Source organism: Populus nigra, chromosome 11 (assembly GCF_951802175.1).
Source record: "Populus nigra chromosome 11, ddPopNigr1.1, whole genome shotgun sequence".
Lineage (NCBI taxonomy): Eukaryota > Viridiplantae > Streptophyta > Magnoliopsida > Malpighiales > Salicaceae > Populus > Populus nigra.
Window position 1 is genome coordinate 2,287,790 of NC_084862.1, and position 23,505 is coordinate 2,311,294.

Sequence of the window (23,505 nt, forward strand, 5' to 3'; positions counted from 1 at the left end):
AGAAAGATATCTAATGACTTTGGCTTTAACCTTATTTTCTTCCAATACATGAACGATGTCAGTAAGATGACACAACCTGCTACGTTTTCCAGGAAACTTAGATTTTGCACGAACAATGCTAAATGCCATTTCTTGTAGTAAATCATGTATTTCTAGCATGTTACGAGAAGTAGTTATGAGACACTTATCAATGAGCATGCTCATGTCGAAAATCACAGGCCGGCCATAAAAGCCATCTAATATTCTTGTAGCTTGGTTTTGCTCAAATTTTCTGAAGAAATGTGCTATATCAAGAAATATGGATTGTTGTTCTTGATCCAACCCATTGTAACTAATTCTCAATGCATTTTCGATTCGAGGGTTCTGAGCTAGTTTATTCAATGCACTGTACCATTCTTCTGGGCTTTTACCATAGAGAGAGGAACCCAAAACTATAAGAGCCAACGGATTGCCTTGTACATGACTTGCAATCCTTTTTATCAAGTCTCTATGATCAATTGTGGGGATGCAATTCTTCAAGGCTTTTGAGCTAAAGAGTTGAAGAGCTTCTTCATAGTTCAACCTCTCAACCTCGTATGTTTCGTCTACTATATTATTAAGCACTTGCTTGTCCCTACTTGTTATGAGAACTTTACTGCCCGGACCAAATGAACTGTGTCGTCCATGAAGCAATTCTTTCCATTCTTCCAAAGGCATTAAATCATCCACATCATCAATAAAAATAAAAACCATTTTACGACGAAGTCTATCCCTCACAAAAGAATCTCGAAAACTCAAGGAGCCCATTTTAAGAATTTCTTGGCCAAGCAGCTGTGAAAGAAAGCTTCTATGCAAATCAGCCATGGGACGTGCTTTTAATTCTTGCCTAAAGTTTGCAACAAAGATTCCTTCAAATCGAGAACGAACCTTGTTGCACACAGCTTCAGCAATCGTTGTCTTACCTATACCACCCATTCCCCATATTCCTACAATGAGAACATCTTGAGATTCTATATTTAACAAAGACTCAACTTTGTGAATGCGCACAGCAATTCCAAATAAACCCGTAGTGTGACTTGAAGACATGGCATGCAATTTGTTCAAAACATCTCCAACGATCTTCTCAATAAATTCAGACTCTAGACTAACAAACAAGAAAAACACACACATATTTGTTAGTCAGAATGGACCAGACTAGAAGAAACAACAAACATATAAACATACTCACTCCTTAGTAGCTACATCTATACATAGTAGGCACGTATAGGATCTGAATTATATGGTGGGAAAGAAAGGAAGAGCCTCCATCTATATTCTGCTCTTTTATAAGGTGAGCATGTATTCATAAACCTGGACAAGATTCTCTTACTAGGCCTCTCGAGTGAATGCATTTGAGTTCAGAAATATGCAGCAGCTCCCTACTTATCTCATGCTACAGTTAATCAATCTTTGAAACTGGAAACTACTTGTAATCGGTGTTTATCTAGGAAAATCAATGGCATGCAAATGCATAAGATGTTTTCTCATATCATCGTATATAGAATCATCTCAATAAAAAAAAAATCAAGGAAATCTCAAGATATAATTTATATTATTTTTCAAGAAACCATAATCCTTTTTCACCTCGAATTAATAGACTATTAATGGCCTAATTTCAAGTGAAACGATAGAAGAAAACATTGATTGTCCTGATAAAATTTAATATAAGGATTCCTAAGTATCTGCTTTCTGTCTCCTAAAGCTTAAGATCTGTACAAGTGTTTCGCTACAACTTTTTCAAAATCAAATAAAGTAAATATAGATTCACATCATTCTCAATAGTTTTAAATTAAATTTCAAATCCTCAACAATTGAACGAATATTTTCTTATGGGATATATTTCAAGAGCTTACTCAGACTTCCCTAAGCTCCATCCAGATAGATTGGCTGCATCCGTCAAAGCGTCTCTGAAGCTCTGCTCTTTGTCCATCGTCAAAGCTTTCTTCTTTATAAGTCTAGCAAATCCATCCCCAAACCTCCCTGTTTGATTTCTTACATGGGATGGATCCACCTGGTAGAATACCGGAATAACTATCTGTCCATTATTTTTTCTACGTTCAAAAATCTTTGCAAGCTCCTCCAAGCACCATTTGGAAGATGCATAGTTTTCAGAAAAAACAATCACAGAAAGCTTGGCCTCTTCAATTGTTCTCAGAAGTGATGCCGAAATCTCATCTCCTCTCACAAGCTGATAGTCTATGAAAGTTATGATTTGTTTCCGGTTCAAAGCAGCATAGAGGTGGCTGGTAAAATCAGAACGAGTGTCTTCTCCCCTGAAACTAAGAAAGACATCATATTTAATTACTTGTGGCTGGGCGGTGGTTAAGGTGGAAGGAGTAGATGGGGATGGAGAAATATGACGGCTTCGTATGATGAATCTCCAGATATAAACAAACAAAAAGATAGAATGAAACAAGAAAAACATCGCCATTGTTTTGTGGAGAAACAGTCGAAGAAACAAGAGTGAGACTCTTGTGGCAGGGTAAGTCTGTAGGGAGAGAACGGAAGTAACTCAAGGAAAAAAGATGCTGATTTTGAATCAGTAGCTTAGGCACATGTATAATTGTAATAATGGGGGTTTCAAATCCAAATATTTTCTCATGTACAGAGGGTGCACATCGTTGACTTCCTGGAAATTCCCATGTACAAAAAGGCTTCAGGTCTTGTTCTTTGTTTATTTGTGATATGGCCCTAGAGGACTTCTTTGCCTTCACATTATATTATTATAATGGTTGTGATGAATTGATTGGGAAGAACTTGTTACTCTACCCCAATAATAGAGACGCAACAATCAATTGTTTTGTTATTTTTTTTCTTTTTTCTTTGATTTATTTGGTGATGTGGAGCCTTGGCCGGATCTGTATCTGTCAAAAACCAGACCAGCAATTGGCCCAGTCAACCTGAAATCTGGATGATCCAGTGAAAGCTGACAAAGTTATCTACACATACCATGCAATGATTATTTGAGAACCTGAAAATAAACCCAATAAGCCTTTAAAATCCAGGTCTTTAAAATTAGAAAAAAAAAATCTTCATGTGAACTGAGCATATGAAAATAATAAGAGAAGGGTAAGAAGAAGAAGAGGGAACCTGCTGAGGGGTCATAGAAACCAACAACTTGAAGGTGTTTGCCATCTCTTGGAGTATGGCTATCAGCAGCAGCAACAATTCTGTAAAATGCCCCGTTTTTGCATCCCATTCTTGCTAAACGAATCTTCACCGCCATTTTCTTGGGCTGATCTTCTTCAAGTGAGAAATGGGAGAGTGAATTGCAGAGTGAGGGAGAGAGGGAGGGCGTGTTCGTGGATATGGGTTTTTATACGGATAAGGAGGATTGGATGGTTTGCGGATATGGGCTTTTGTACTTCTTTCTTGTCAAACAGTGCCGTTTTTACCACATTGCGCCTAATTGATCCCTCAGTTTTTTTAAAAAAAACAATATTGTCCCTTTTGCTTTATTGTCCCTTTTGCAATTGTTCGTTTTCGTTCCCAATGTTTTTTCATTTCAATTTCATCTTCATATAATTACTTTCAACTTGTTTGACACATTGTTTTTGTAATGTCAAAATAAGTCTCTACTTAGGATTGAATAATTCCCCAATCCATCCCTGCATGGAAACCTCGCGACAGGCAGATACCAAGATTTTACCACAAAGCGTCGGCTGGTTCTGCTTTCACGTTGAGATTATAGGAGTGTTTTTTCTTTTTAGTATTCCGAAGGAAGGAGATTGTCCTGAACGATGCAGAATATATATACTTCCAAGCATCTAGCTTCAATTATCATGCTATAACATGCTTCTGCGAAGCAAGAAGCCAGCTTGAAGCTATTCATTCCCTGTGCTGTCAGTCATCATTCTTGCAAATCACAAATGTTTCATGCCAAGTAAGCCTTCTTATCAATTTAGTGCTCCAAACACATGTCCTGGGAAACGTTACAGCTCTTTCATATTTAGGTAGCGAGAAAATCCATTACTTTGAGGTTGAGTTTTTGTACAAGAAATATACTAGATGTGACTGTACATCTGTAGTATATATTTCTTTCTTTTTTCAGACTGGCAGAAACTAATGAGCACTTCCTATTGTTGTTTTCTTCGGTGTCCGTCGAACTTTTTTCAAAGAATATCATGTTCAGGGGATGAAGAAGAACCTCATCCTCATTCCTTCTCCGCAATTACCACGAATACATCTTTCAGTGACCACCTAAGTCTCTCACTTTTGGCAGGCGGATTGATAACAGCCTTTTCAGCATTAGCTGCACGGTAACCAATAACTATCTCTCTTCTCTGTCGTGCTCGTAATAGTACTTCATAGAAACTCAATTCCTCGCCTTCACTGAGGTAAAGATCTGCTTGCCTTATTTGTAGCTCATTTCCCTGATGAAGGCAAAATGTTTGTGAATGATGAGTTTAACTGATTAAAGGATCTTAAATTCCAACATCATCAATAGCAGAAATTTCACTAACACAACAAAGGAATCACTCTGATCAATGCTAGAGGGTTGTTCTAAGCAGTAAAGAGAGAACATGCTAGCAAACCCTTTGCTGTTGTGGTCCAACATATTAACTAGCTTAATTTATCACAACCATAATAACAATACGATTATTTGGATGCAGGGCTCACGCTATGCTACTTTCTCAATATAAGAAGCAGGGCATCAAAGTCATTATAATATATGATTTAAAGGAGTGGCCAACTAAATGCACTAGGGAACGAAGCTAATGATCACCTGATGTGTTTAAGATTTCGTCCTTTAGTTTAGCTAGCAAAGTTTCATGGGCTCTATAGTATACATGATGCAGATGGCTTTTTGTGAGAGAGAGGGAGGATTTAACATAGCGTGAGCTATGAGAAAAGAAAACATATAGATAAGGTGCTGACAGGCAAACTATGAGAAAAGAAAACATTGCATGCACTTGTTGGAATTTTCTATTGCAATTTTGTAAGCCTACTTCAAAGGAATGCAGGGAGAAAAAGAAAAACATTGCCATTGTTTTTATTCTAAATTAATATTTTTTTAGTATTTTCATATTATTTTAATATATTAATATCAAAAATAAAAATTTTAAAATAAAAAAAATATTATTTTAATATATTTCTTATTAAAAAAACACTTTAAAAAACACCACACTTCATAATTAAATTCCAAAAATAAAGAAAATAAAAAGGTAATTCAGCGAGCCGAGAGTGAGACTCTAAGCTAGAAGGATCACACACTCTTCCTTGCCTTCACATTATAATAGTTGATTTGATTATGATTTGTGTTTGTTATTTGTTTGGTAACCGGGACTTTAGCTAGGTAATTGGTACAGTAGGTTTGTTTGGAATTGTGAAAGCTATAACGGTTTAAAGTATTTTTCATTTAAAAATGTATTAAAATAAATTTTTTTTTATTTTTTTAAATTATTTTTTATATCAGTATATAAAAACAATTTAAAAACATTAAAAATACATTTTAAATAAAAAAAAATTAAAATTTTTAAAATTTTTAAAAACATAATTTTCACCACGGACACACTCAAAATCCACTTTACCGGGCAAGTAAACGTGCGAACTGAAACACCCTAATTTTCAACTGGAAATGAAAACTATTAAATCAATTAGGAGGGGCAAGAACAAAAGGGAAGGTTGAGGTACTCTAGGCGTTACTTACGATTTTTAAAAGTTGAAAAATATTTTAAAATAATTTTTTAAACTTCAATGTTTATGATATATATAGTCCATTCATATAAATTGTTTTTTAAATTTTTTATATAAAATATTAAAATTCCAGATAATGTTTTTCAATTTTTTTTAGATTAACTTAACCAATATAATCCAAAACACTGCCTTTTAACCAAATCAACCTTAGATTTGGTTTCAAATCTAAATATTTTCTCATGTACAGAGGGTGCACATTGGTGACTTCCTGGAAAATTCCCCATGTACAAGAAGGCTCCATGTCTTGTTCTTTGTTTATTTGTGGTGTAGCAGGAAAGGGCATCAAGTCTTCGACCCCAGAGGAATTCTTTGCCTTCACATTATATTATTATAATATTGGTTGTGTTTGTTATTCGCTCTTTTTTTTTGTGATTTGTTTGGTGACAAGTGGCCTTGGCTGGATCTGTATCAATTAAAAATTAAACCAGTAATTGGCTTAACAAAACCTGATTGCCCTACCGGGTCAATCAGGAATCTGGATGACCCGGTCAAATTTCACCCATGAAGACTTTTTTTTTTTTTTTATGAACCAGCCGAGAAACAAGCGAACTGAAACACTAAATCCACCCCACCCTAATTTTCAATTGGAAATGAAAACTAAACACGCGTCCATCTTTTATCTCTTATGCATGATAAGACCCATGAAAACTGAAATCATTGCTTTGTCTATAAAAATCATAATAAAAAAAAAAACTAACAGCTTGGTAGTTTATTGTACATTAAAGACACATATAATTGTGCATTAAAATAATGACGTCACTATTTTGCTCTTTTAAAATAAAATCATTTAATCAGTTATTAAAAACAATATTTTTTTCATGTGATCCGTTTATTATTATCGTATTAAATGAAAATAAATAAGTTTTTAAACATTTTGAAAATATAATAAAATAACTTAAATATATTTTAAAAGCAAAATTTTTAAAACTAGGATCCTTGGGTGTTTCAGTATTTTAACATTTTGATAGTATAGTGAAATAATTATATTGCTTTTAAATTCAAAAATATTAAAATTGATATTTAGGGTTTTTTTGTATTTTCATCATGGCTTCTTAGTTATAATCAATGTGAATTAGGGGCATTTTAATCTTTTAAAAATATAAATATAATTAAAAAATAAGAAGTGGTTAATGCTGGTGTCTAGGAGGTGTCCGCACTCTTTAAGCAGCGCATATAACATCTATCAGCGTTATATCAATATATTTTTAATAAAAAAACAATTGTTATTTGCTTTCGCGTTATATTATAATGATTATGATGATTTGATTGAGAAGAACTTATTAGACAACTAATTTGATATTATAGTTATAGTTATTTTTTAAAGTACTTTTCATTTAGAAATTCATTAAAATAATATTTTTTTTATTTTATAAAATTAATTTTTATATTATAACATCAAAATATTTTCTCATCTATAGAGGGTGCACATGGTTGACTCCTGGGAATTTTATATCTACAAAAAGCTCTAGGGTTTTTTTTTTATGGTGATTTGGTAAGGAAGGGCATCAAGTCTTCGATCCAAGTGTTTGAGCGTACAGAGGACTTTGTTGTCTTCACATTATATTATAACGGTTATTATGATTTCATTGGGAAGAACTTGTTACTCTGTCCTAATAATAGGATTTTTTTAAAAAAATGATACTATTAGAGAAATAAAATAGTTTAAATTTTTTTTAGGAAAAACAACATATTTTTAAAAAACCTGCTATTTTGAATCATGATTTTAATATAACCGTGATTTTGCAAAATCATAATGTATCTAAATAATTTAGTAGATGCAATTTCTTTTTATATATATACAAGCAGTATACGCTCCTCAACATATCAATAACAATTTTTCTTTTAAAATGTAAAAATTATAAAGAATAAAGAAAATATACTAAGTGTCTTGAGTCTATAATAACCCAACTCTATGTGGTCTTGACAATAACAAGGCTCAATTCTATTGGGTTCTAACAAAGATAGGGCCCAACCTTATTAGATCTCGCCTTACAGCAGGGGCAAACAATATTGGGTTCTACTAGGCAGCATGACTCAACGCTAGTAGAAAAAAATTCAACCAACCCAACCTCAAATAAAAAAAAGTATAATTACCCAACTTTTGTACAATATACAAAAAGTCTCATCAATTTATTTTCATTTTACAATATGAAAAAAATTACACAAGTGAAAAGAAAAAAAATCTAAAAAGACAAAAAAATAAAATTGGATATATCTAGGTCTGGCTACAAGTAAGACTCAATAGCTATATATGTTGTAAATAATTAAGTTTAAAAGATTATCTCAAAAGATTTTTATACCACATTGAAAAGAGACTATCTTATTCTTCTAAGTTGAAGTACTTAAACCAAAAAGATTTATTATCTCACGTTGAAAAAACATAACTTTTTTCTTGTGAATATAGAGTATATATACTAAAAGGCTTCAAATCTCACATTATAAAAATAAAACATTCTTCTAGTATTATACAGTGAACTTTGAAATGAGTTAATAATCAACTGAAAAAAATAAAAAAAAACATCCCTGGGTAGAATGAACTTTATTTTTTAAAATAAAAAGAAATTTATTTTCAAAAAATATTTCTACTATGTGTAGCCTTGCATATTATTTTTTCTATTTTATTTTATTCAATCAATTTAATGTGTGTGTTTATTTTTATTATCGTTTGATTGAATAAAAACATTATTTTAACTAACAAATTTCGCAAATACAACCGCTTAAATGTGATGTCTTGTGAAATTAAATATCTTAATCTATGTCTCTTAATTTTTCTAATTGTTATATTTAGTCATTGTTTATGGTTTTTTTTTACTTATTAACATATATAATTCTTAATTTATTTAATTATATGTACATATAAGTTTTTTAATTTTCACTTAAATTTTTTTTAAAATACAAAAACATGTTGAAAAAGTTTATATGTAAATTTTTTTATTAAAAAAAAATATATCTAACCCGTGGTGAAACACGGTCAAATATGTAGCGCAAACTAAGGACTGATCCATCAGTACTTTTCTCCTTCTTTAATTCAAAATTGGCAAAAATGAACAGATAACTCTCTTAATGTGTTATCTCCTGCCTAAAATAGATGTTTAGCAATTAAGAATCAAAAGCTAAACATGTTTATCTTACTAAAAACCTCCAACATTAGCCAAGACACCTTAAACTGCAATCTTATTGTTAAACTTAAATACTAGGATAAATTTTTATTACCCCAAATACCAGAAACACAAACACAACAAAAACAAGGAGTGAAAGCATATAACTTATAGAAGTAATACAGAATAAATTTGAACGTAATAAGAAAAATAAAAAAACTTACTTTACAAGGTCAACATTAAAAACCTGCTATTTTAAATCATGATTTTAATATAACCGTGATTTTGCAAAATCACAATGTATCCAAATAATTTGGCAGATACCTTTTCTTTTTATATATATACAAGCATACAGATATACGCTCCGCAACAGATCAATAATAATTTTTTTTAAATATAAAAAATATAAAGAATAAAAAGAATATATTAAGTGTCTTGGATCTGATAGCAACCTTACTCTATGTGGTCCGAACGGCAGCAGAACCCAAACCTATTGGGTCCTAACAGAGATAAGGTCCAACCTTATTGGATCCCACTTTGCAGCAGGGGCTAACGCTATTGGATCTTGCTAGGCAGCAGGACCCAATGCTGGCAGAAAAAAATTCAACCAACCCAACCTCAAATGAAAAAAAAAAAGTATAATCACCCAACTTTTGTACAATATATAAAAAGTATCATTAATTTATTTTAATTTTACAATATGAAAAAAAATTACATAAGTAAAAAGAAAAAAAATCTAAAGAGGCAAAAAATTAAAATTGGTTATATCTAGGTCTGGCTACGAGCCAGACCCAATAGCTATATATATATATTATAAATAATTAAGTTTAAAAGATTATTTCAAAAGGTTTTTATACCACATTGAAAAGAAACTATCTTATTCTTCTAAGTTGAAGTACTTAAACCAAAAAGGTTTATTATTCCACGCTGAAAAAACATAATTTTTTTCTTGTGAACATAGAGTATATATACTAAAGGGCTTCAAATCTCACATTACAAAAATAAAACATTCTTCTAGCATTTATATAGTGAACTTTGAAATGAGTTAATAATCAACTGAAAAAAATATAAAAAAAAGGCATATCCAGGTAGAATGAACTTTATTTTTGAAAATAAAAAAAATTATTTTCAAATAATATTTCTAATTTGTGTAGCCTTGCATATTATTTTTTCTCTTTTATTTTATTCAATCAATTTAATGTGTGTGTTTATTTTTATTATCGTTTGATTGAATAAAAACATTATTTTAACTAACAAATTAGCAAATACAACCGCGTAAATGTCATGTCTTGTGAAATTAAATATCTTGATCTATGTCTCTTGATTTTTCTAATTTTTATATTTAGTCATCGTTTATGGATTTTTTCACTTATTAACACAAATAGTTCTTAATTTATTTGATTAAATGTACATATAAGTTTTTTAATTTTCACTTAGAATTTTTTTAAAATACAAAAACATGTTGAAAATGTCTATATATAAATTTTTTATTGAAAAAAAAATATCTAAACCGTGGTGAAACACGAGTCAAATATGTAGCACAAACTAAAGACTGATCCATCAGTTTTCTCCTTCTTTAATTCAAAATTGGCAAAAAGTGAACAGATAATTCAAAAAGGCCTAAAATAGATGTTTAGCAATTAAGAATCAAAAGCTAAGCATGTTTATCTTGCTAAACCTCCAGCATTACCCACGACACCTTAAACATGAAGTGATCATCTCATAGCATTGCCTTTAACTTAAATTCACTCAGCAACCTGGAAATGAAATTTAGCTCTCAACCCATTCAGTTAAGAGAAGAAACATAAAAGCAGCAGAGATGGTAACTTTTAAGAGGTAATTGAAATCATGAGATCAAAATGATATAACAAAATAAAAAAATTAATTTAAAATAAAAAAATTTAAAAAATTTAAATCCAAGCATTTTCTCACGACATTACAGAGGGTGCACATTGTTGACTTCTCATAAATTTTCCATGTACAAAAGGCTTTAAGTCTTTTTATTTGTGATGTAGTGGGAAAGGACATTTAGGAGCTATTTGTTTTTATGGCATAAACACTGTATTAGAAATTTTGATTTTTTTGATTTTGTTGGATTAACTTTTTTTTAGGTTTTTTTGTTTGTTTTGATGTGTTGGTGTAAAAAATAATTTTTAAAAAATAAATAAAATAATATATTAATGCATTTTCAATTGAAAAACACTTTTAAAAATAACTCTCATAAAATATCTTGACTCCAAGTGTGCGTGATGATGACATTTTTGCTTTCACATTATATTATAATGATTATGAAGATTTGATTAAGAAGAACTTGTTAAAGAATCTGTTTCTTATTGTAATAATAATTATTTTTTATAGTTTTTTTATATGAAAATATATCAAAATAATAATTTTATTATTATTTTTTAAAATTTATTTTTGATATAACCACATCAAAATAATATAAAAATGAAAAAATAAATTAAAAATAAATTAAAAATAATTCCTAAAAATATTCTATGTACAAAATGCTTCATGTCTTGTTATTTTTATTTATTTATTTATTTGGTAGGGAAGGGCATCAAGTCTTCGATCCAAGTGTTTGCTCGTACTGAGTACTTTGTTGGCTTCACATAATATTATAATGGTTATTATATATTATTTCATTGGGAAGAACTTGTTATGTATAGCTTTTGAACCAGTATAAAGTGTCGCGTGGATATCGCCGGCAAGAAGGAAAAGATTAGCCAGCGGAGACAGAGGAGATAGAGTTGTTGATCTCTTGAGCTGGTCAAATGCCATGTCAAATCTCTTCCAAGGTTTATCTGGACATGAATGATTCCAGGTTGTAGTTCTAGATATAATACGTTTTCCCTGTCTCTGCATCAGATCGCCTCTCCCAGCCTGGTGGCAATGGAGAAGTATATCCACCACCATTGTTATTGACTGACTGATATATAACAGTAAGCCAAATCACTATCAAGTGATACGGCCAAACTCCTGCATTGCTCCACAAAACATTGCAGAGCACCAAAATAACTAGCAGCATTCCAAGGAATCTGCAAAAACTAAAACGAATGACTCCATTTTGATGTGATCTTATGCAGAAAGCACCAGCAAAATCATCGGTGTAGATGATTTCACCCCTGCAATCCTATTCTTTAAATCACAAATACATGACATTAATCTGGTAAAATTAGAGAGTCAATTTTAATAATTTTTTAATTAATAGAAACAATAAAAATGTTACCAAAATACTATAGAAAATACTATGCATATAGACCAAAAAAAAACTATTTATTGCGATAGTTTAATTATATTTTTCCCCTTCTAAGAAAAACCCAAAAGCTTATGAGTTAAGGGCAATTCAATTTTTTGGCATCGGTCAATTAATTATTTGACCGGGAAACATATATATATGTAACCAAAAGCTTACGAGTTAAGAGTAATTTTTTGACTAGGACATATGTAACTTTTCTATTTTTTATGCATGCTAAAATGATTTTTTTAAACCCCGTATAAAAAAAAATATAATGTTGTTTATTAAGGATATTTAGGTTTTTTAGATACAGTAAAAAAACATATTTGCTCTTGAAAATCAAGAAAAAATCAATCATTAGTCTAGAGATTTTTTTTTATTCACATAGGTTTTTTTTTAATTCCAGAACTATAAAGAACAATTTAGTCCTTTTAAAATAATTAAATAATTTTTAAATTCAAAAACTTATTGATGCATACAATTCACATGTCATCGCATGGGAGACACTTGTACTCCTTGGACGATATGTTCGTGCCTCTAGTGGTCAAATCTGTCCTTTTAGTGGAGGTTAGTTTGTTACTGATAAGTCATTTTTTTTTCTTTTAAAAATTACAGGTTAATCATTTTTATTGTTGATATTTCAATTTTGATCCTTATTCTTTTCATATTTAATTCTTTTTCTTTAACCATTTTGTAAAAATTTTATTTGTTTTCAATTTAGTTCTTCAATTTCAATTTATCATATATTAGTTTTTTTCAATTTGATCCTTGTTATTTGATTTCTAAATTTTTTCATTGCCTTGTTTGTGAAAATTTTATTGTTTTTCAATTTCATTATTCAATCCAATTTTATGGTGTATTATATTTCTAGTTTGGTCCTCATTCTTTTGATTTTCTCCTTTTATTAAAATTATTTTTCTTTTCAATTTAACCCTTTAATAAAAAAAATTGGTTTCGCCTTCTAATTTATTTTTTATTTCAATTTCATCCTCATTCGTTTAATTACTATTTTTAAATTGTTTTTAAAATATTTTGCATTAATGATTTTTTTATTTCATCATTCAATATTTAATTTGTTAGGGACAGGGTTCATGATTTTTTCATATATGATACTTTTTGTCTAATGACCTAGATCATGAGTTTAAAAGGTTAACGTGGACTAACATCTTTTTTTTTATTTTATTGTTTTTCTTATCTCATCGTTTGATATTAGTTTTGTTTTCAAAAAATAAATAATAAAAATTTCACATTCAACATTAGTTTTTTTTCCTTCTTCTATTTTTTTATTGCTATTTGTTTTGTTTTTTAACTTCTTTTGATTTATTCTTATATTCAATTTTGTTTCTAATTATTTGGTGTAATTTGATTTTTTATATCAAACCTAGTTTTCATTCTTTAGAATATTTTATCCTTTTATTAATTGAGTTTTTTTTTTACTTTCATCCTTATCATTTGATTTCAATTTTTTTAAGTCGAATTTTATCCACGTTCTTTTTATCGATGTTTATTTTGTTTAAGATCCTTTCTTTTTATTGCATTTTTCTTTATTAATTTTATCCCTCGTTATTTTTTATGGAGGATTTTGTTTCTTTTTTTTTTCCACCTTCTATGAGGTTAATTTTAGCCTCATGATTAGGATCATGAGTTTTGAAAATTGACATGAGGTGATTTTGGTCTTTTTTATGTCCCTCAACGTTGGATTTTTTAAAATTGGTTTTCATGCCTTTTTTTTTTCTCTTTTTTTATGTGGAATTATCCCATTCTTATACACATGGTCACAAGGTTAACATATTAACCCGGGTTAACTCGAATCACTTGAATCTTATTTTATTTTAATTTATTTTTTTTCAATTTAATTGGAGGCACCTTTTTATTTCAAATTTTGTTTTGTTATTTTTTAGTGTTTATCTTCTATGTAGTCGATCTCCTCAATCTACGCCTCATATCCATGATCGCGAGTTTGAAAAGTTTACATGTATAGATTTCTATTTTTTTAGTTTTTTTTATAATTATTTTTTTTTAAATTTCACCCCTAATATTTATTTTTTAAGGAAAAGATCTTTGTTATGTTACTTTTTACTTTTTTTCACATTTAATTTTTTTGTGTTATCAAATATCTTAATTCTATTTAGTTATTTATTGATCAAATATTAATTTATATAACTTATTGTATATATAAACATTTTAATTTATAATTAGAAATTTTTTATATTAAAAAACTTTAATTTTTTATTAAAAAAATCTAATTCATAGCAAAACATGAGTGAAATATCTCATTTGTTTTTTTTGAAAACAATATTTTTTTAGTTTTAAAAATAAAACTAAAAACAATTAGTTTTGAAATTGACTTTGCTCAATCGGCCAATCAGCTAATCGGGTTTTGGATTCGATCAGACCCCGGGCCCGTATGAAATCTATGGTCGATCCCCACCTGAAGAAACGAGAGGCAGAGAGAAACCAAAGAGACGACATAACGGCATCGACAAGCCACACGATTCGATTCTCTACCATGATATATATTGTTTCCTTTGACAAGTCGCAACACAAATTCCACTACCCATTTTCAAGTTTCCTAGATTTGAGTAAGTTTTAGTTCTTTTTCGAAGTGGGTGGTTTGATTTAGCTTAGCTTACCGTGTTGTAAATTGTCATCTTTTTTGTTGAATGATGTACTTGGACGTCACTTTTTGTAGTATCATGGTGTTAGTGATTGTATTGTGAGGAACCCAGTTGGGGAATTGGTTCATTTGTTCTGAATCTCCGGTTTGGTTTGTTTTAGCTTAGTGTGTTTTACTTACTTGTGAGTTATACACTTGAATATGCTGTTTTATGAATTGAAGCGGTCATGGTTCAGTTTTGCTCATTTTGATCCATTTCTCACTTGTCTTTCGTAGTTTTGATCCACATTGATGCCATTTGTTTTCACTATTCGAGAAATAGGTTAACCTTTTTTTTTTTGAATTTCAAGGAATCCTCTTATAAGTTGATTGCTTGTCAGAAATGGAAATAACCCTTATTCAACTTAGCTTGGTTTAATTACTGCTCTTTTTTTCATGGGCGAATTTGGAGATTGAACTGCATTTTAATTGTAAAGTCTTACTTTCATGCAGAACAAAGAAGCTTGGTGATTTTGATAAGGTTTATATTGAGTTAACAAAAGATGTTGCCTGTTTGCTCTGCCACTCAGTGTTGTTCCTCTCATTCTCAGGTGAGTTTCACTTCCTAGACTGTAATTTAATTCGTGTTGTTGCCAAGTTTCTATCATCCCTGTACCTCGGATTTCATCTATGCCCTTAGTTTTGGACATGCATGACCTCTAATTAGGTGGAAAACAAGCCGGGACTATAATTGAACTTTCGCTAAAGAGAAAAATTCTGGTGTCAAAAAATAAAAGAAAAAATATTGGTGTAACTAGACATGTCTGCCTCTTTATAAAATATGTTTGATGTATTTGAGTTGAAAAATCTGGGGTGCCTAAGTGAAGGTTTTGAATGAAGGTATAAATTAAACTTCAACTGTTTAAGCATAAAGGTCAGGATGACATCATGTAGAGCTTATATGCCTAAGTGAAGGTTTTGAATTGATTCTCATGCTCTAGCATGGTATCATAGTCCAGTGCAGCTTTCTCCTTCCTTCTAGGCCCACACATCAGAGGGATGCTGAGTAAATCCCTTAACAATCTAGCAGAAAGTTTTGCATGGCCTAATAATCTGCTTGTACATCTCCGTTTAGTAGATTAAGCATCTGGGTGTGATTCCGTAGCACCAACTTCCTTCTCATTTGCAGTGGATTATGATGGCATTTTCTCTCCACTTAGAGTGTGTTTAGCATTGCTGTCACAACACCGTTTGCCAAAAATATTATTATTTTTGCTTAAAATTATTTTTTTGATGTTTTTGGACCTTTTTGATGTGCTGATGTCAAAAATGTATTTTAAAAAATGAAGAAAACATTATTTTGATGTGTTTTCGAACAAAAAACACTTTAAAAGCAACCGCTACTGCAATGTCAAACACGCTCTTAATCTCATTACTTACATCAGAATATAAAATTAAGATATGAGGTTTGTGAGACTCTTCAATATACAAATTCCTTGTCCACCTTTAAAGAACAGAATTTGACAATTTTCAGTGAAGCCTTGCAGGCAGTAACTTCCATGCACATCGGTTATCAATTCACCAAGTTTTGTGTTATCATGTCACATATTTCTTCATATACCTCTGGCATATTCTTCAATTCCAATTTGTCATATATTATTTTTTTTCAATTTGATCATTGTTAGTTGATTTCTAAATTTTTTCCTTGCCCTGTTTGTGAAAGTTTTATTGTTTTTTAATTTTATCATTCAATCCAATTTTATGGTGTATTATTTTTCTAGTTCGGTCCTCATTCTTTTGATTTTCTCATTTTGTTAAAATTATTTTTCTTTTCAATTTAACGCTCTAATAAAAAATTGGTTTCGCTTTCTAATTTATTTTTTATTTCAATTTTCACTCTCATTCGTTTAATTACTATTTTTAATTTTTTTTTAATGTTTTGCATTAATGATTTTTTATTTCATCATTCAATATTTAATTTGTTAGGGACAAAATTCATGATTTTTTGATATAGGGTACTTTTGAACTAATGACCTAAATCATGAGTTTGAAAGGTTAATGTGGACTAACATCCTTTTTTTAGCTTATTGTTTTCCTTATCTCATCGTTTGATATTAGTTTTGTTTTCAAAAAATAAATAATAAAAATTTCACGTTCAACATTAGTTTTTTTTTCTTTTTCTATTTTTTATTACTATTTGTTTTGTTTTTTTAACTTCTTTTGATTTATTCTTATATTCAATTTTGTTTTCTAATTATTTGGTTTAATTTGATTTTTATATCAAACCTGGTTTTTATTCTTTAGAATATTTTATCTTGTTATTAATTAAGTTTTTTTTTAGTTTCATCCTTAGCATTTGATTTCAAATTTTTTATGACGAATTTTGTACTCATTCTTTTTATCAATGTTTATTTTGTTTAAGATTCTTCCTTTTTATTGCATTTTTCTTTGTTAATTTTATCCCTTATCATTTCATTTTTTATAAAGGATTTTGTTTCTTTTTTTTTTCCCACCTTTTATAAGGTTAATTTTAGCCTTATTACTAAGATCATGAGTTTTGAAAATTAACATGAGGTGACTTTAGTCTTTTTTTTTTTATGTCCCTCAACGTTTGATTTTTTAGAATTGGTCTTCATGCCTCTTTTTTTTTAATGTGGGATTATTTCATTTTTATGCTTATAGTTACAAGGTTAACATGTTAATTTAGGTTAACTCGAATCACTCGAATCTTAATTTATTTTATTTTTTCAGTTTAATTGAAGGCATCTTTTTATTTCAAACTTTGTTTTGTTATTTTTTAGTGTTTATCTTCTATGTAGCCAATCTCCTCATTTTTCACCTCATAGCCATGAATATAAGTTTCAAAAGTTCACACGTGTAGATTTTTATCTTTTTAGTTTTTTTAATTATATTTTTTAATTTCACTTCTAATATTTAATTTTTTTAGGAAATTATCTTCGTGCTTTTTTTTCACATTTAATTTTTTATGGTATCAAATATCTTAATTTTGTTTAGTTATTTATTGATCAAATATTAATTTATTTAACTTAATGTATATATAAGCATTTTAATTTATAATTAGAAATTTTTTATATTAAAAAACTAATAAAAATCCTATATATTTAATTTTTTTTATTAAAAAAATCTAATTCGTAGCGAAACAAGAGTGAAGCATCTCATTTGTTTTTTGAAAACAATATTATTTTAGTTTTAAAAATAAAACTAAAAACAATTAGTTTTGAAATTGACTTTGCTCAATCGGCCAATCAGCGAATCGGGTTTTGGATTCGTCAGACCCCGGGCCCGTATGAATCTATGGTCGGTCCCCACCTGAAGAAACGAGAGGCAGAGAGAAACCAAAGAGATGAGCTAACAGCATCGACAAGCCACACGATTCGATTCTCTACCATGATATATATATATATATATATATATATATATATATATATATATATATATATATATATATATATATATATATATTGTTTCCTTTGACAAGTCGCAACACAAATTCCAATACCCATTTTCAGTTTCCGAGATTTTGAGTAAGTTTTAGTTCTTTTTCGAAGTGGGTGGTTTGATTTAGCTTAGCTTACCGTGTTGTAAATTGCTATCTTTTTTGTTGAATGCTGTACTTGGACGTCACTTTTTGTAGTATCATGGTGTTAGTGATTGTATTGTGAGGAACCCAGTTGGGGAATTGGTTTATTTGTTCTGAATCCACTCCGGTTTGGTTTGTTTTAGCTTAGTGTGTTTTACTTACTTGCGAGTTATACACTTGAATATGTTGTTTTGTGGAACGAGTTCTTTGTTTTTCATGATTTTGTTTAAAAATGGAGCTCAAGCTTGAGTTTTTAGAAGCCACCTTAAGGAGGGTTCATCTTGGTATAATGAATTGAAGCGGTCATGGTTCAGTTTTGCTTATTTTGATCCATTTCTCATATATCTTTCATAGTTTTGATGCACATTGATGCCATTTGTTTTCACTATTCGAGAAAGAGATTACTTTTGTTTTTTGAATTTCAAGGAATCCTCTTATAAGTTGATTGCTTGTCAGAAATGGAAATAACCCTTATTCAACTTAGCTTGGTTTAATTACTGCTCTTTTTTTCATGGGCGAATTTGGAGATTGAACTGCAATTTAATTGTAAAGTTTTACTTTCATGCAGAACATGGAAGCTTGGTGATTTTGATAAGGTTTATATTGAGTTAACAAAAGATGTTGCCTGTTTGCTCTGCCACTCAGTGTTGTTCCTCTCATTCTCAGGTGAGTTTCACTTCCTAGACTGTAATTTAATTCGTGTTGTTGCCAAGTTTCTATCATCCCTGTACCTCGGATTTCATCTATGCCCTTAGTTTTGGGGATGCATGACCTCTAATTAGGTGGAGAACAAGCCGGGACTATAATTGAACTTTCGCTAAAGAGAAAAATTCTGGTGTCAAAAAATAAAAGAATTTTTTTTTTTGGTGTAACTAGACATGTCTGCCTCTTTATAAAATATGTTTGATGTATTTGAGTTGAAAAATCTGGGGTGCCTAAGTGAAGGTTTTGAATGAAGGTATAAATTAAGCTTCAACTGTTTAAGCATAAAGGTCAGTATGACATCATGTAGAGCTTATGTGCCTAAGTGAAGGTTTTGAATTGATTCTCATGCTCTAGCATGGTATCATAGTCCAGTGCAGCTTTCTCCTTCCTTCTAGACCTACACATCAGAGGGATGCTGAGTAAATCCCTTAACAATCTAGCAGAAAGTTTTGCATGGCCTAATAATCTGCTTGTACATCTCCTTTTAGTAGTTTAAGCTTCTGGGTGTGATTCCCTAGCACCAACTTCCTTCTCATGTGCACTGGATTATGATGGCATTTTCTCTCCACTTGGAGGGTGTTTAGCATTGCTGTCAAAACACCGTTTGCCAAAAATATAATTTTTTTGCTTAAAATTATTTTTTGGGTGTTTTTGGATCGTTTTGATGTACTGATATCAAAAATGTATTTTAAAAAATGAAGAAAACATTATTTTGATGTGTTTTCGAACGAAAAACACTTTGAAAAGCAACCGCTACCGCAATGTTAAACACGCTCTTAATCTGATTACTTACATCAAAATAGAAAATTAAGATATGAGGTCTGTGAGACTCTTCAATATACAAATTCTTTGTCCACCTTTAAAGAACAGAATTTGACAATTTTCAGTGAAGCCCTGCAGGTAGTAACTTCCATGCACATCGGTTATCAATTTGCCAAGTTTTGTGTTATCATGTCACATCTTTCTTCATATACCTCTGGAATAGTATTTCTATTGTCAAAAATTTCGTTCATGTATTTGAAACCACAACTACTGCAGATAACATTCCATGGAGGTCTGCGACCATTGCTCAGTGTGGAAGGATTTCGAGTCCCAATGTAATGTAGAAGACAGGGTTCTTTTAGGAATGTCAAATATAATACATCACCAAAGAATTTCCTTCAAAACACAAGCTATAAAGTCTTTCTACTCCAATTTTATTGAAAGCTTTGCTTTCATTAATGATCATTCCTGCCCAAATGAACTAGGCAACATTAATTGCAACTTTTATAAGGATTGGGATTCTTCAGTGGGAGCACCCACACCCTATGGGAGGAGGTAAACTGAAATTCTTAGAAAGTTATAACATATCTGATGTTGGAGAAGGACCTTTGAACTCTGCACACCAGTTTGCTGATAATACAGATAGTTTAATACGACTTGTGGAACCTGAAATAACATCAACTATTGATATTACACTAGAGAATTCCGCTTTGGGATCTGATTCCCTGGAAATGGGTAACGATTCATTATCTAGTGCATAAGGCTGGTTTTGATGATTTTTTGGGCGAGGTTAGGGACTCTATCAACACTTCAGTAAATAAGGGAGGAAATGTTGTGCAAAGCTCACTAGACACAATTACTTCTTCAATAACATCGATTAAGGAAGGTGCTTCAGAAGCAGTAGATGGTGCCTTGAGTAAAGTATTCTCAACTTTTGATCAAATAGGAGAATTAGCTGGTGATAGATTGACTAGCTTTTCATCTGGTTTGAGTGAAGCCAAACAAAAAGCTACTGGCACTTCTGTTGATGTGCTCAGAGTTGCAATCGTTGCAGTGGAGGAATCTATAGCAAAAAGGGTTTCTTTTGTTGTTTATTCTTATGGGTCTGCCAAGGATTTGCTTCCTCCAGAGATCAGGGGTGCACTGAATCTGTCTGAAGAAAGGGTAACAGAGATTTTGAGGCCAATTGGTGCAACTTTTCAACTGGTACATTATACTTGGCACGTTTTACTTTGATGGCTGTTGTACTCTCGTTTAATTGTATGGACTTGAAAAAAAAATTTCTCCTACAAAGATATATTTGGATTATTTTAGAAATCTTTTTGTTGGAGACATTTCTGAGAGTTTTTCAGTATCAGTAACCCTAAGAAACAAATAACAATATCCTTATTAACCAGAATTGGGAAGAGTACGTTAATGTCTTTTGTGCATTTACAATGTTGTTAAGTCAAAAACTGTTACTCCTTATGCATGTTTTTCTGTCGTATAAATGCTATAGATAGAACCCAATTTTCATTCCTGTTGTTCTCAAGTGGTATAATTCAGATAGCGCATCAGTATTACATCTAACTTATGTCCTTAAAATCTCTCTCTCTATCAAAAAAAAAAAAAAAGTCTTTACCTTGCTTGAATGGGAAGTCGCAATGTATTAATCAATTTCAAAATTCTTTTATTTCACTCCATAGATTGCTATTGTTGTGTAAATGGCTAGCAGAGAAACAAGTTAAATGCACAAATACTAGATGATAACATGGTTCATTCCTGGAATTATCATATAATTTAGATAGAGAAGATAGTAGAATTTTGTAGAATTAAACCTTGTGACTTGCATTATAAGAAAATTTGCACTGCCAGGTGAGTCTATTGTTAATCCGGAACCACAACCTATTGTATCATATTGCTAATTGTTTGTTTGCATTTTTATGTGACAGAGACCATACTTGGTCCAGGGTGGCTTCCAGTCTTAATGAGGTAAGGTTGTTGCATGACTTGCATATTCTTTTAACTAGTATAAATTTCTAGAAATACAAAATTCTATTTGCCGAAAGCCATCGATCAACTCAAAGTATGTGTGGCAAATGACAAGCTGTAGATCATACAATAATATATTCAGCCAGCTCAGATAAACCTAGAGAGTTGATTAATTTGACATTTATTTCAAAAACACATGAAAAGAGTGAAATTTCTTTGCTGGGTGCACATTGGTGCCCAATGGATACTATCAAAATGGTATCCACGCAGCACAGAACAACATGCACACACAGAGGCATATGAGATGTACTTGTGTCTGTGCAGTGCGTGTGTAAATTTACGTGAAGAGACTTATTTCAAAAACAAATAAAAAGAGCGAGCTATGTGCAATCACGCTTGTATGAACATGTGCTTCATGAGTGTTTGTATATATGTAATTGATGGGCCACCATAAACTGGGTATGCAGGCTATAGGAATTGTGTATGTTTCGAAGCATGACACAAGAGGTTGTGTCCCAAGTATCTGAGGCCAAGTCTACATGAACGTTTTGAAACATTGATATATGCAACAAGCTGAGTTGTTGGATCATTTTACAATCTGGGAGGAAGGTTGTTCTCCTTTTTCATACAAAATAATGCTTACTGTTTTTGAGTTTATCTAAAGAGTTATAAACTTCTCAGGATAGATTACAAAATATACAATAATAAAATCTTGAATTTAAAGTTTTTATGTACTTACTGTTTTTCTTGTAAATGGAAATCAAAGATCCAAAACATGACTAAATGTACTTATTCTGCACGTGCAAGAATAAATGCGCACATGATTCATTAGTTAGATGGATGGTTGTTACAGTTAGTTGAGGAATTAGTTGAATAACAGAAAGTTAGTTCGTTAGTCAGTTGCAATGGAAGAACAATATTTAATTACAGCTATCTTGAAAACCAAGTAATAATTGAAGATCAATTTGCAGTAATTACATAACTCTCTCTCCCTTTCTATTTCTTTTATTTCTCCCTCAATTTTCTTCTGAACTTTTGTCCGCAGGTAGATTTTCATCAAAGTGCAGATACACCCCCCAGCTTTTCAACGCCAAAGCCCTTCGGCTATCCACATCATGGTAGAATTTAAATGTCACTTCATTGCCAGAATATTTACGAAAATGATTTCCCAATCCCGGATCGTAGTGTAGAATCATGTGATCTGAGCCACATGACACCAAGTGATGTAATAGAGAGAATCTTTTCCGGGAAGCTAAGACGTCTTCGTCATTTTCACCGTTTTTACTCTTAACATGGTTCTCAAAATATACATCAACAAGAGAAAAATCATTATTGGAGGGAATAGGGAGTAGAAAGACAAGGCAGAAAGCAATTCCCTTGAGCTGACGACAATTTGAGGGCAACTGTATGGTGAGTGAAGATCCAATTCCTTTCTCACCGAACCATTCTGGAATTTCACTCCCCGGTAGAACCATTCGAATTTTGTCATATCGGATCTCCTCTCCGGACTGTAACACAAAAGTCACATTTCGAAAATGTGATGAAGCAAGCAAGAAAGAGAGAAGAAAGAAAGACAAGGGGGTTTAGAGATACCTGAATTTTCAAATGCATTGCTGCTACCAGCGGTTTCTGATCCAATTTGAAGCAATTTGTAAAATACAATGCATCCCATGATCTATCGATATTGATTGGTGTCACGGTTTCTAGTGATGCACAGTCATGTGCATGTAGAAACTGCAGCGAAGGGGGGAGCTCAAGTAACGCTTTAATAGGCGTTCCATCTAAACATAGACATGTCAAAGATATCATATGCTTAAAT

The 23,505-nt window shown here is 31.0% G+C and overlaps 2 protein-coding genes across 3 annotated transcripts in view; both read right to left on the reverse strand.

Moving 5' to 3' along the window:
• LOC133667895 (disease resistance protein RPV1-like) overlaps window positions 1–2,678 on the reverse strand; it is a 62,069-nt gene extending 59,391 nt beyond the window's left edge. Inside the window, exon 1 of one of the 2 annotated variants that reach the window (XM_062087597.1) lies at window positions 1,872–2,667. In XM_062087597.1, the coding sequence (XP_061943581.1) occupies window positions 1,872–2,449 (578 nt within the window). In that variant the 5' untranslated portion in view covers window positions 2,450–2,667. Of the gene's footprint in view, window positions 1–1,871 lie in introns of both variants that reach the window. The other variant, XM_062087599.1, reaches the window with a different exon arrangement.
• Window positions 2,679–22,462: 19,784 nt separating this feature from the next.
• Window positions 22,463–23,495, reverse strand: LOC133667905 (disease resistance protein RPP2B-like). Its single transcript, XM_062087618.1, has 2 exons — window positions 23,280–23,495; window positions 22,463–23,194 (listed from the first exon to the last, which is right to left on the reverse strand). Exons 1-2 carry the CDS (start codon window positions 23,493–23,495, stop codon window positions 22,703–22,705), a joined length of 708 nt encoding a protein of 235 aa, XP_061943602.1. The 3' UTR covers window positions 22,463–22,702.
• Window positions 23,496–23,505: the final 10 nt, after the last annotated feature.

Coding starts and splice junctions, on each gene's coding strand:
- LOC133667905 (XM_062087618.1), bottom strand. CDS start 23,495: ATGATATCTTTGACATGTCTATGTTTAGATGGAACGCCTATTAAAGCG. Junction 23,195..23,279: donor CAATGCATTTGAAAATTCAG/GTATCTCTAAAC, acceptor TTTGTGTTACAG/TCCGGAGAGGAGATCCGATA.